Raw genomic sequence first — 13,402 nt, forward strand, 5'->3', positions numbered from 1 at the left:
ACAGGCAAAATTGCCCATCTAGGCAATAATGAAGGGTGGCCGGAGCACGGAGGAGAGTATTCCCCTCTGTGCTCCTCCATGCTCCTCCTGCCCTGCATAAGATAGTCAGCAGCTGCCGATTTCAGAGGCTGGCAACTATCCAGATATGATCGCACCCTTACTATGATTTAAATGTTATATTATGTTGAAAGCTGTATTGGAATTGTAAACATCTAAAGACAATCAGGTGTACTTCCCTTACATTGTTTAAATTTAAGGAAAAAACAAAACTACTGAAAACTGTTGACATGCTAATTATTTTTAGCAACCCAAAGAACTGTGCATGACATGCTGATAACCACTCATCTACTTCAGCAAAGTTCAACAAAGTTCAGCTCTCTTCCACTACAGTTGTTGGAGCATCTTTAGTTTTGCTTTCACTATTTATTAGTTCTATTTCACATATATGTATTTCAGTGATATATATGTATTCCCTCACATATTTGCTACTAGGGATAATCACCTGAGAAACACTAATTATGACTTCGAAACTGCCAGGCTTGCCTAATATTGTATTTGCAACTGGCATCCATTCATTGTTACTAATTAACTTATCAAATGGGAAAAAATCCATGGAAAAATAAAGAACTGGGAAATGTTCTGCCTCTCATCATGGTTAAGTTGAAAAAGATGTAGTAAGATGATGGTTCCTTCTTTCAAATGTTCTCAAGTGGGAAGATTCGGACCTGGTTCGCATGTAACAGCAATTCCTGGGAATTGCCATTATTTAGCAGGAGCAAACGAGCTCGCTGCCTCCCATCTGCAAGCGCTTCTACTTTCAATTAACAACCCAGGAACACCCTGGGTTGTTATCAGGATGCCCGATCCCAGAAATGCTGGGTTGTTTAGGAGTCAAGCAATCCAGAGTTAACCCAACAGCAAACGATGGGTTAACTGTGAGTTGTTTTACCCCTATACAACCCAGAGTTTCTGGGTTCGAACATCATGATAATGACACATTCCAGGGTTATTAATTGAAAGAGGAAATGACAAGCGCACCAGACGCAACGTGCTCACTTGCTGCCACGCAGCTCCAACAACCCATGGTTTAAACAACCTATAGCCTGTTGTTATGTGTGAACTGGGCCTTTGGGGTGCAGTGGGGAGGGGAGCAATCATATGAACCTCTGTGACTGTGCTCACCTGAACCGGGTTACATTTCCATTTCAGACCTCCCCAGCAAACACAGGGGGGTCATGGCCTCCATACATACACTTTTTGAATGACTGATTGGGGCTTCAATTAAAAACACATATAATCATTTTGACTATAAAGCTCAAAGCAGGTTGGTTTATTCAATACATTCCTGTTCATATGTATTATTAGATTTTCTCCTCCTCAATCTGTAATGATTGGGTGTTCCCCACTTTTACTGTGCTAGTCATACAATCATGAAATCATCTCTTTTATGGGACCAAACAGTAGCACAAAGATGAATTTTATTTAATTTCATTGCACTTTTTCCCAGGAATAAGAAGGCATTTTTTAAGGTGGCCCAGGCTCCTAACATGGCTGCTTCCTGCTATGTCTCAAGTTACAGAATTGAAAGCCAAGTACAGTAATAGAATATGAATGAATTCTTGCCGAAAGCTCTCAGATCCTTTGGGTTATTGCAGCTAGCTTTGCAAAAGTAGCAGAGAAGGGAAAAAATATCCCAACACATTGTTTTGGCTTAGAGCTGTATTAAATTTATGAACCCCTGGATGAAGAGTTTAGCAAAATCAAAGGCTTGCACATCTTTAGATGAGAGCTAGGGTAGAATTAACAGCTAAGAGATAACGCTACAAGCCAGAAAGGCCCCAGTTCAAATCTTGCCTCTGCAATGACTTCGCACAGTGGCCTTGTGATGTACCATTTCAGGCCATGGGTCCTATTGATGCTATGTGCTGCCTCAGTTGTGGCAAGCGCTTCACATCTGTAGGTGTTCCTGGAGCTTGGATTGCAGGGTTCTCCTAGGGGTCAGATGTTTAGCAGAGGTCTGAGTAGGTCAGTTTTCACAGGGAAGTCAGACAGGAAATTAGCACCACAGAAACTCCAAGTCATGCTGGAAGTCAGACAGGGTTGCTGCATGTTGCTCCAACAAGGAGCAGAGCAAGAATGATAAATGTCTGACTACCTTTAAAAGTTAAATAAAAGTTTGACTACCTTTAAGGTTGGTTGGTTTTCCCTTCACACTGACTGAGAGTTTGTTCTTTAAAGGGGCTGGGCCTGTTTTAGCAGCCTCATGCTGCGACAGTGTGAGTGGCTATGGTATGCAAATATCCTTGTGGCCAGAGTTCAAAGATGGCAAGGCAACATCCTCTGGACATTGGCAAGCCGACCCCCAGGATCTTTTTGGGGAACCGGGTCTTGGGGAGGTAGAAGCCTTGTACCACCTTTCCATGACTGAATCCTCTCCCTGAACTATTAACTCCAGAGTCGCCTCTGAGGACGAGGGGTCAGGGTCTTGGTCTATTGCACTGACTTCTGTTCAGTGGTGGCCACTGCAGTGGCTCATTAAGTGAAACTGCTGGCAACCTCAGTGTGGCAACAGAAAGGGGAGGAGCTTTCCCACTCTTCCCTTTCTCTGGTGATGTGGGGGGGCAGTCATTTAAAGCTCTGTGACCGCGTTTATCTGAACATGGTTACATTTTCATTTCAGACCTTCCCAGTAAACACAGGGAGGACATACGTGTGAGTGTGTGTGTGAGGGTGTGTGTGTGCATGTGCAGTGCCCATCCCACTCGCCTCCACGCACACACTTCTTGAATAACTGAATATGGCTTCAGTTAAAAACACATGGACTCTGTTGGTAATAGAAGCAGGAAGTATTGAATCTAGCACTGCTGCAAATGCACTAACAGTACGGTCACCTCTGCAGACATAAACAACCAGTGTCCATGCCAAGGTGACCACCCAGTCAAAACCAGGGCACTTGCACAACGCCGTCTGCAGCAGCCCCTCTTCCAGCAACCGCTGCCGGTGTGGAATGTGACGGGCACGAAAGCTCCTCTGATTTTAAAATAAAATAAAATTCTGATTTTATTGCTTTTTAGCCCAGCTGGCAAGAAAAGTGGATTATACATGTTTTAAACTAAAAGGTTATTACCTTATAGATGGCCCTGTGAAGGTTCAACACTGCCAAACCTTTAACCATGGTCAGGAGAAAGGAGCATTTCAAACCATGGTTTCAATCCCTAGTTTCTGAGGAAACCATGGTCTGCATCACAGCATATGTAAGGTGGAGCCTTCTGTATGCAAAGCAGGTGCTTTACGCCCGAGCTATGGCCCCTCTCCTAACCTGCAGTGTTAATGTCTGTACCAGACCAACATCTCTTTCTGTCTCTCTCAAGGAGCAGCAACCCCCTCACCCACCCGCCTATGTTTATGTCTATTTTGACAACACTCACAGAGTGCAAACAACTTTAAGCACTCCAAAAGTCTCAAAAGCCTCAGCAGCCCTCATTTTTTAACATCACATTTCAGTTCTGCCACAATTACAAAGCCGGAGAGCAGGCAAAGAACAGTGCGCCTGCCTGCCAACAGAACCGTTTTTTAGATGAATGCCAAGATTTCAACAGGGACACCATTTATCCTGGTGCCGTCTCCTTGCCATGATTATATTTCTACTTGGACAAAATGATTTATGTAGAAAGAGCCATTACTGCAATCACTTGCAGGCATGCTGGAGTAATCAGGGTACAACTAAGGGATAGACGGACCCTGACGGAGGAAAGAAACAAGTTAACTAGGTGCTTTCCAATACCTTTCACGCTTCCAGAGACACAGCAGTCAAGGCCACACGGTGCATGTGTAGGACTGTGAGCATCACAGAGCTATTCTTTATAATTTAGAAGTAATAACTCATAGCCCCATGTGGTGTAGTGGTGAGAGTGCTGGACTAGGAGTCGGCAGATCCAGGTTCTAGTCCCCACTCAGCCATGGAAGCTCACTGGGTGACTCTGGGCCAGTCACAGACTCTCAGCCCAACCCACCTCACAGGGTTGTTGTGAGGATAACATGGAGAGGAGAAGGATTATGTACGTCACCTTGGGTTCCTTATGGAGGAACAAGGCAGGATGTAAGTTAAATACATAAACAAGCAAACAACCTGAAGACAATAAACTTATACTAAAAAGAGAGGGATGAGGAGGGAGCAGATGAGCTCCTTCAGCCACAAACTTCCTTTCACTTACCCCAGCTGCAGTTAATTTGGAGCAGTCCTGTTTTCCACAGGAGAAGCCAGGAGGACTGAAAGACCAACTTTCTGGTCCCTCCCCATCTGGTCTTCAACAGCAGCCAAGGCGACCAAGCACAATTGCCTCAGTGTGTGTGCTTAGGTTGCACTTGGGGAGTCGTGCACAGAAGAGCAGTGGCTCTGGCCCGGAGCCAACTCCACCCCCCAGGGTCCCAACCTGGCCCTCCAGAGTTCCCCAGAGGGCCACCCCCCTTCTCCTGGGCCCACCTCCTTTTGCTGACAACCGATCACTTGGTGGTTTCCCAGCTTTTGCGCAAATTCCCTCCATTCTAAGGGTGCAATCCTATGGTCCCTAATCACTGTCTGAGAGGCCATCAAATACAGGGATTTTCATCTCCAAGGCCATAGACATAGCTACGAACTCAGAGGTGAAAATCTCCCCTCGGATCCTCACCCCTCCCAGTGTCACAACCTTGGACGAGGATGGAAGAGAAAAAAGGGGGTGTGCTGGTGAGCAGGGAAGGCAGGAAGGATGAGAGGCCAGGATGCACTGTATCCTGTGGCCTCTTCAGGCCCGGGCACGCCCCAACCAGCATGACTTCACTAGATGGGCTCAGACTTACTTATATGCCCCTTTTCTGCAATTACTGCATTCAAACAAGGTTTACAATAGATATAAACAATTAAGTGCATTGCAAAAATAAATTAGGACTAGGAGGTTCAGACTTCCTCCCCTCAGTTTTGCTACTAAACAGGTAACTCCCAAACACCCATCCAGGAACAAAATTGGGGGGCACCCCATCCTCAGCAGGGTCCTCCCCCACCCACCAAATTTAGCCCTGAAGAGTTTTCCCCTTTCTATGCAAGCTAACTCAGAAAAGCCACTCCACTTGCTTTTATTGGGGAGTGACTCAGAAAAGCCACTCCACTTGCTTTTATTGGGGGGTGGGGGGAACCCTGCAGGGCCCGAGCCAGCAATTCTTTCCCAGCTTGGTTTGAAATCCAAGCTGGAGAAGATTTCAGAGTCCTTCAGATCTTGCTTCTCCTTTGAGGCAGGCTTTAATGAGGCCCCAGTGTTCTTTGCCGAGTCTGCCATGGGAGAACTTGGGCAGCATCTCTACCACATTTTAAGACACCCATGATGACCATCCTTTTCTCTCAGAAGTTCTTCAGAACAGGATAGTTTTAGTCTGCCTTTGAAAAGGGCTGAAAGAGAATAACTGGACATTTAAATTGTTATACTGGTTTTAAATTTAGTACCTTGCCTTGGGGACCAACTATGGTTTTAAAAACAGGGCAGAAGTATAAGATAGCTACATTAGAACAGTGCCAAAATGGTCTTCCGAGGTCAAGCATGCAGATTCAGAAAGCAATGCTCAGCCACACAGGGACTCTGACAGTCCAGGTTCCAACTGCAGCCAGGGCTACCCACATCATCTGCCATCTTTGTAGGAGGGTAGATCAGGGGCCTCCCAGAGTGGCGGCCACTCAGCTTTATTGTGCCAAACACTGGAAGACATTTTATGCCGTTGCTTCCCATTTTTCATTCTTCACAAGTATCAACTCCCTCCTGTTGGCACACAGGTCTCATTAATTCTCAAGGACTTAAAAGGAGGCCAACCACAGCGTGAACTGCTCTTGCTAATGAGAAGATCTTTAGGAGCACTTCCCACATTTCTGAGAGCCGAGGCACATTTTCATATCAGCTGAAATCGGAGGCTTCATTCACAGTATTATTTCAGAGCAGGGCTTTCCCCAACATGGTACCCTTGGGCACCCATGGGCCTACAGCCACCTCTTTTGGCACCCTCCAGGCTCCCTGGCCCTCCTGTTTTTCATATTATTTCTTAAGATGGTTGAATTAATTACTTTTTAACAGAGGGGTTAAAAAGTAACCTCTTGCATTAGGAAATGAGCACAGCACTATCGGGCTGCTCCCGCTTCCAAGGCTACCTGGTATCTTCCAGCTTGGCTCCTACTGCTTTAGTTTACTAGACCATTTTGAAATTGGCAAGAGCTAAGTCACAACCCCATTAAAATAAGTGGGACTTAAGACTCAAGGAAACAACTGAACAGGCCTGTCAGTTCATTTCCCAAGGCATTTTCCCCCAGGCATCACCAAGAGCTGCCAAAACATCGTCGCCATCATCATCATTCCAGATCTGCCAAAGCCTGAGTAGCAGCTGGCTTAACAGAGTTGATCCAGCCTGAACAAAGCATTTATCGATATGGAGCATCAACCCGACTGGGCCTGTAAAATCATGGAGTGAATATTCCTGGTATTTGTACTTGCAGGATGGAACCAGATGTGGCAAAAGACATGGGGAAGCTGACAAAAATAACAACACGACCCATCCACCCTCCTCTCCCCATTAGCACGCAGAAATGGAAGCGCTAGATGCCACGTGATGTATTTCTCCACCCCTAACTCACATCATCAGCTGCCGCCCACAAGAGCAGGGAAGCGACAGATGGAAACGCACAGGATGCCTCATGCGCTTTCATTCCTCCATGCTACAGTAGAGAAAGGAGAAGATGGGGGCTCCTCCTTCAGTCCTCGCAAAACTGACTCACAGCATATCCATTTTGAACAAGGGGACTTTTATTTTCTAATAACAGAAAATTGCAGTTAATAGCCACCTTATGGAAAAGAAGAATTAAAAATTAAGAAATATTACCATTGCATAACACTTTAGAACTTGGGTTCTTCCAGGTACGTTTCTGCTAATGTCAGACTCCACTGACATTCAAGTGTAATTAAAAAGAACATCCATAAATTTGCCAATGGAATGCATTAGAATTAATGCTTTTAAAATGAATCTCAAAAGGAAGCAATAATAGTCTGACATTTATATAACATTACCCACTCTGCCAGACATTCAATTAATATTTCTTTGGGTAGTCGCTGCAGTAGTGTTAATTATAATGAATGTATTTGTATTTGTTCCCACACAGTGACGAACACTAATAAATTTTTCAGCAAATTAACAGGAATTATGTCAGTTCCATTTCATTTTTCTTTCTTGTGATATTACAAAATGGGCTGGTTCACAGGTAACAATAAGCCCAAAGTCTTCCAAATTCTGACATATTAGGAACAAGCAAGCATGCTGGGGGATGCTCCCCGATCCCTCCTGCTTGGCTCCTCCTGCCAGCAGGAACGACTAAACAAACCAGGAAACCTCTGTCCATGGTTTGTTTAGTGTTCCGTTGCTCTCCTAACAGGCCAATATCTGAAAACAAGAACAAACCCCGGCTTCAGATTCCAGCTTCTTGGGAGAGCAACAAGCCAGGAATCCCAGTTTGGACAGCACCAGGGGTGCAGAACTAGTTTAAAGTAGGGGAGGCAAACCTCTGCAGTCGGCATGGGTGTGGCCATGCCCAATGACATCATCATTACACTCTACCCATTTTTCTTTCGCCATGATGAGAGAGGCACTAAGTTGCATTCCTCTCCCAGCACAGAGAAAGGAACTTGGCCAGCAGTGGGAGGAATGGCTCCTCCCAGCCCCATCTGAGTCAGGTGCCTCCTGTACATGGCTCTCGCTGTCCACATCAGGGATGGTGAGAGATGCACGAAGGAAGTCTCAGCTGGCATTGGAAAGAGTGACCACTCTTCCTAGCACCAGCCAAGTCTCCTGCAACCCCACTGTTATCTCCAATTTGAAATCAGGGTAACAGCGTATGGATGGACCCATGACCTGACTCGGTAGAAGGCAGCTTCCTTGGCTCTCAAATGCTCGACAGTCCTAGATGGGCCAAAAGCATGAAACACACTTTGGGACTCCCCCTTCTCGGGTACTGGACAAGCAGATCAAAAGGGAACATGATCCAAGCCACTTGACCCCCAGAGCATGCTTTGAAAGCTCTCTGGAAGGCAGATACAAAAGGAAACAAAAAGCATGCCTTAAAATAGCCAGGACGGCCCTCAGGCCATCTTCAGCAATGAGGGTTGACACAAAAGCTGAGACCCAGAGTCACCTGTGCATCCACAGAAATAATTTGGAACAAGATTGCACCAAAGCAGCTGCCTGGCAGCCCCCCTCGCCGTCCCGAACCCAGATGCCACTTTGTAAACTATCTTAAAGTTTGTAAAGCACTTTCAGAGTTTGGTAGCTGTACTGCTTAAAGAGCACTTGCTCTTCTGGTTTGCATATGCTGTTCATTTCCTTTGGAGGTGAAGAGGGGAAGGGAAGGGAAGGGAAGGGGAGGGGGAGATGGAAGTATTTCTAGGGCATTTCTGCAAGAAGCAGTTTTAACACTGCATTGCACTCTACATATATAGCCTTTTGTACAGATTGGAAGAGGAGGGCTAGTCACCTTTTTTCAGCCCCTGATCATTAACTAGTGAGTATAAAATGGGTTTCAGGAAAAAAAAAACACATACTGTTACAGATGAACACACCACACACACCTTCATTTTGGACCAGGGTGGGCAACTTGTGGCCCTCCAGATGTTTTGGCCTACAACTCCCATTATCCCTCATCATTAGCTAAGCTGGCTTGGGCTTGTGGGAGCTGTAGGCTAAAACAACTGGAGAGCCTGTCATGGACCAGGACCCCAAAACCTCTTCCTCAGAGCATCTGGCCCCTTGTCCTTGAGGCGGCTCTGGTCTTAACAGTTCAGGGAGAAGATTTGGTCATGGAAAGGTTCCACAAGGCTTCCACCTCCCCAGGACCCAGTCCCCCAGAAAGATCCCAAAGGTCACCTCCCCTGCATCGAGAGGAGGTTGCCTTGCCATCTTTGGACTCTGAGAACGTCAGCAGGATGCTCATATGGCACAGCAACTCTCACAGCACTGTAGCCTGCTACTTAAGACTCAGTCTTGACTTGCTCTTTGTTGGAGTGACATACGGACAACCCTGAGCTTTCCATGCTGCTGAACTCTTTTTGTCTTGCTTCCCTGAGAAACCTGACCTAACTTGGGCTCTGCTAAAGATCCAACCCAAAGCAGAATCCTGCAACCCAGGCTACGGTGCAGAGGAGTGACAGAACCCACAGCCTGAAATGGTAAAGGGCCAAAAGTTACCATCCTCTGACTTAGGAAATGTTAACAAAGTTGTTTTACAAAAAATGACATATTGTGCCTGAAATTATTCAAAATTATTTTCCCCCCAACCACCAGTATGTATTGTTAAGACAGCATGATAGATAGGACCACGAAACAGACAGCATCTCAAAAAGTGAGGACTTCATATTTCACCAGCAAGGCCAGCCTTATGCACCAAAAATATTTGGCGTGTGGGAAGGGAACAAGTCTGGGAGAGCACAGAAGTTAACGCTCATGCCAGAAACAGTTGAGGGTCTGTTGTGAAGAATGAAGTGATATATTCAGGGACCCATAGCAACTAGCATATTTTTTTAAAAGCCAACTTCATGAAATATAGATATCTAAATATCTAAAATCCAATTTCCATCATTCCATTGCATTTTACCGAGTGGAAGACATAGCAGCGAGAGCAGGTGGGGCTGTACAAATGAAGGGTGGGGCTACACAGGCAGAATGTGAATCAGTTCACAATCACTCCTACTGAATTCTGTGCAACAAAGTAAACCAATCACAATCTGGGATCTAGTTGAAAGGAGGCAAAACTGGATCCTCAGGCTAGACACAGGAGGACACTAGGGGCAGATTTAGACCCCCGCCCCTTATTTTCTCCCACAGAAGTGAATAGTTGCCATTCACTCCAAGAGGAAAGGAGCAGCCTTGAGGACATTGTTTCAATAGTAGGAAACTGCCCTGAATGTCAAAGGTGTGGCTTCCACCTACAGCAGGGGGTCAAACCGCTGTAATGAGTTTGACACCAGAAGGCTTGGTCTAATGAGTTTCCACAGCCATGCCCTGCACAGTTTGTTAAATGTATAACGGCCTGTCTAGTATAGAATAAAGGTCAGTTTTTTTGTTTCTTAGAGTAGGTCCCACATAAATTGGGCAACTTCCATAGGCTTCTTACATGGGGAGACTGGTATCAAGCAGGCACCAATCCATATGTTAACAACTGTCAGGACACTAATAAGGGTGCACCCCTCATGTCAACAGTTATGTAACTGCCTACTTTCCATCGGTTTGCTTTACTTTTTTAAGTGGGTAAGGGCGTGATGTTTTATCTCACTGAGGAGGTGAAGAGGGTTCCCCCCACCCCCGCCCCTGGTGATGGAATGTTGGGACCCCTTAGTCATAGATAAGGTAATTCATTAGCTTCCTGTGATGCTTTGAGCATGTTCTAGAATATCGGAAAAAGGTATAAAGGATTGGGCTAAGGCCCAACCAATTTAATCTTGGTCCATGGGGGAAAACATGCACAACCAACCTGGAGAACTTTGGTCCTAGGAACGACATCTTGTTGATGGGGACCCTAGCGTACACTCAGCTGTGACGAAGGTGCCAGCTTCATCAGTTGAACAGATGTGTGAACTTTATTTCTACTTTCATTCTGCATCCATTTTTTATCAATAAACTATCATTCCTTTCACAAGTGGCCTAGTTTCATCCTGGTAATCCAAAGAACCTGTTTTGACTGGGCCCTGAGTAGAGAGGCCTCCAAATTAATACAACCACTTTCAGAACAAGGGCCAAATTACATTTTGTAGAAGCTCTAGGGGACCAGATCCCAGTGGTAAAGTTTGGAAAACAAAAGGTGAAAAGGTAACATACCATTCAGCAATCTCTGGATGAAGAATTGTGTTGTTTACCTCAAACCTATATAAAAAGAGAAACAAAAATTTACTAGAAACCATATAAGCCGCCCATACTGGGTTAACTTCCAGTCAGCAAGTTTTTGCAAAATTCATATGGCAAGTTAAGGAGACATATGCTTCCAAATGAAATCCCAACACCACAATTATCTATAGTTTTAGATACTGAACAAGTGCACACTACAAGTGAGGGCCTGCAAAAAAGAGCGGCAATGAGTGGAGAAGACAGGAAGCAGCAGGGGGATGCACCCATCTCTCCCTTTGCCCTGAAATTAATCTCACGGGCCTTCGCCTGCAGGTCCCACTGAAAGCTGTTCTCACAGAAACAGGGCGCAGGTTTCTACCCATGTACTGCCAGAACCCATGTACTGCTAGAAACAGCCCATGTATTGCCAGAACCATCCTGCTCAAGCCAGGAAAATACAGCAGCAGACCCTGTCTTGCAGCAGCCTCTGTGGAAATGGCCCCCAGAGAGAACTAGTGGCAGTCTGACAGTGGAGCCAGGCTACAGTTTCCTGTCTCCTAGCAGAGCAGAGCAGAGCAGAGGAAGCTGCTCCAGCTGGTCTAGGGGCTATACAAGGAAGCAAGCTCCCAGAGAGCGAGCGATCAGAGCGAGCGAACAGGGAGAGCAAACAGGAGCTTGGCAGAGGAGTTGCAGTGGAAGAAGAGACAAAGGCAAAGTGGTGAGTGGGCTGGAGAAAGCCCAGGGGACTGTCCTTTCCATTCTGAGTTGCTGTGTGCTCACCATGTGCTCCTGAGAGCTCCAATGGAATTGAGGGGGTGTGGCCTGAGTAATCCCAGCAGCTGTGTGGGTGGGGAGTTTCAGTCTGTTTCCCGCCTCCTAGCTGAGCAGAGCAGAGGAAGCTGCTCCAGCTGGTCTAGGGGCTATACAAGGAAGCAAGCTCCCAGAGAGTGAGCAATCAGGGAGAGCAAACAGGAGCTTAGCCAGGGGAGGTCAAGGGGGAGGCCCCTAACAATTTTTTTAAAATTTCTTTTTCCTGTAACACACACTTCCATACCGGACTCTGTTGTTAACCTCCAGTGAATAGAGGACAGAGCACAGGCTATCCCAGTACAATCAGAAAGCTAGAAACATAATAAAGGGAATCGAGACTATGGAAGGAAAAGATTCTCCAGTGGTGGCGACCTGCAAAGTCTGCGCAATGTTTGTTTTCTTGCCTGAGATCAACATGGCCTACACGTGCAACAAGTGCAGGTTGATCATGCTGCTGGAAGAGAAAGTAAGAGGACTGGAGTGGCAAGTGTTGACCCTCCAGGGAATAAGAGAACACAAAGAGTTCTTGGACAGAACAATGGAACTATAGCAGCAAAGTGAAGAACAGAAGCTAGAAGAGCAACAGCAAGCTGAGGCAGAAAAGCAAAATGCTGAGGCAAGGAAAAATGGAGGATACTCCTTGGAAAATGGTGACAGAAGCAGAAGAACTAGAAGCCACTCTGCACCAGTGGAAGTAGTGGAAGTAGGGAAATGTTTTCAGGTACTTGAGGATGAGAATGGAGGACAGCCTGCAGAGGAAGAATTACAGGGGAACCTGCATGAGAGCGAGCAAGAGGATGAAGGTCAATCAAGCAGAGGCGATGAAACCAAGGCCTACAACAACAAGAAGAGAAGAGTAGTAGTAGTGGGAGACTCCTTGCTGTGTGGGATTAAAACCCAAGTATGTCGCGAAGACCCGTGGACTTGCCAGGTATGTTGTCTCCCAGCAGGATGGATTAGAGACGTGACTGAAAGGTTGCCTGCACTCACAAAGCTCACTGACAGGTATCCCTTTCTTCTCATCCATGTGGGAACAAATGATACTGCCAAGCGGAGCTATGAAGAAATCGCATCAGACTTTGAAGCTTTGGGAAGGAAACTCAGGAACTTTGGGGCCCAGATAGTTTTCTCATCCATCCTTCCAGTAGTTAGAAGAGGGATAGAAAGGGAAAGAAAAATATTCCGGGCTACGAAGCTGGTGCCGGCACGAGGGATTTGGATTATGGGACTATGGGCTATACTTCCTGGAAGATGAACTGTTGGCAAGGGATGGGTTGCACCTCACAAGGGCTTGGAAGAATGTGTTTGGCCACAGCATGAAGAACTTTATCAGGAAGACTTTAAACTGAATCCTATGGGGGAGGGAGACGTAAAGTTGGGGGTAACAATGGATGAAGGCTCATGCACCGCAACCGAGAGAACACCTCTAATAGCGCCCAATAATAATCTTCAAAAACACGTAGGAAGAAAGCCAGACTATAAAGCACATGGTCTTCAACATCTATATACTAATGGCCAGAGTATGGGAAACAAACAGAACGAACTTGAACTCTTAATAAAGGAGGAAAATTATGACTTGATAGGTGTAACTGAGACTTGGTGGGATGACTCCCATGACTGGAATACAGCAATTGAAGGATATAACTTGTTCAAAAAGAACAGAAGGAACAGAAAGGGAGGTGGAGTTGCACTATATGTTAAAAATACTTATTTC

At 45.9% G+C, this 13,402-nt stretch overlaps 1 protein-coding gene across 2 annotated transcripts in view; it reads right to left on the reverse strand.

Annotated features, from left to right (window-relative positions):
* Positions 1-13,402, reverse strand: part of PEPD (peptidase D) — a 252,054-nt gene that overhangs the window by 159,363 nt on the left and 79,289 nt on the right. For both annotated transcript variants that reach the window (XM_084812216.1, XM_084812217.1), the window contains exon 7: positions 10,873-10,917. In XM_084812216.1, the coding sequence (XP_084668342.1) occupies positions 10,873-10,917 (45 nt within the window). The remainder of the gene's footprint in view (positions 1-10,872; positions 10,918-13,402) is intronic.

Source organism: Heloderma suspectum, chromosome 8 (genome assembly GCF_057233095.1).
Source record: "Heloderma suspectum isolate Gila_16-S chromosome 8, 16-S_ref, whole genome shotgun sequence".
NCBI classification, from domain to species: Eukaryota; Metazoa; Chordata; class Lepidosauria; order Squamata; family Helodermatidae; genus Heloderma; species Heloderma suspectum.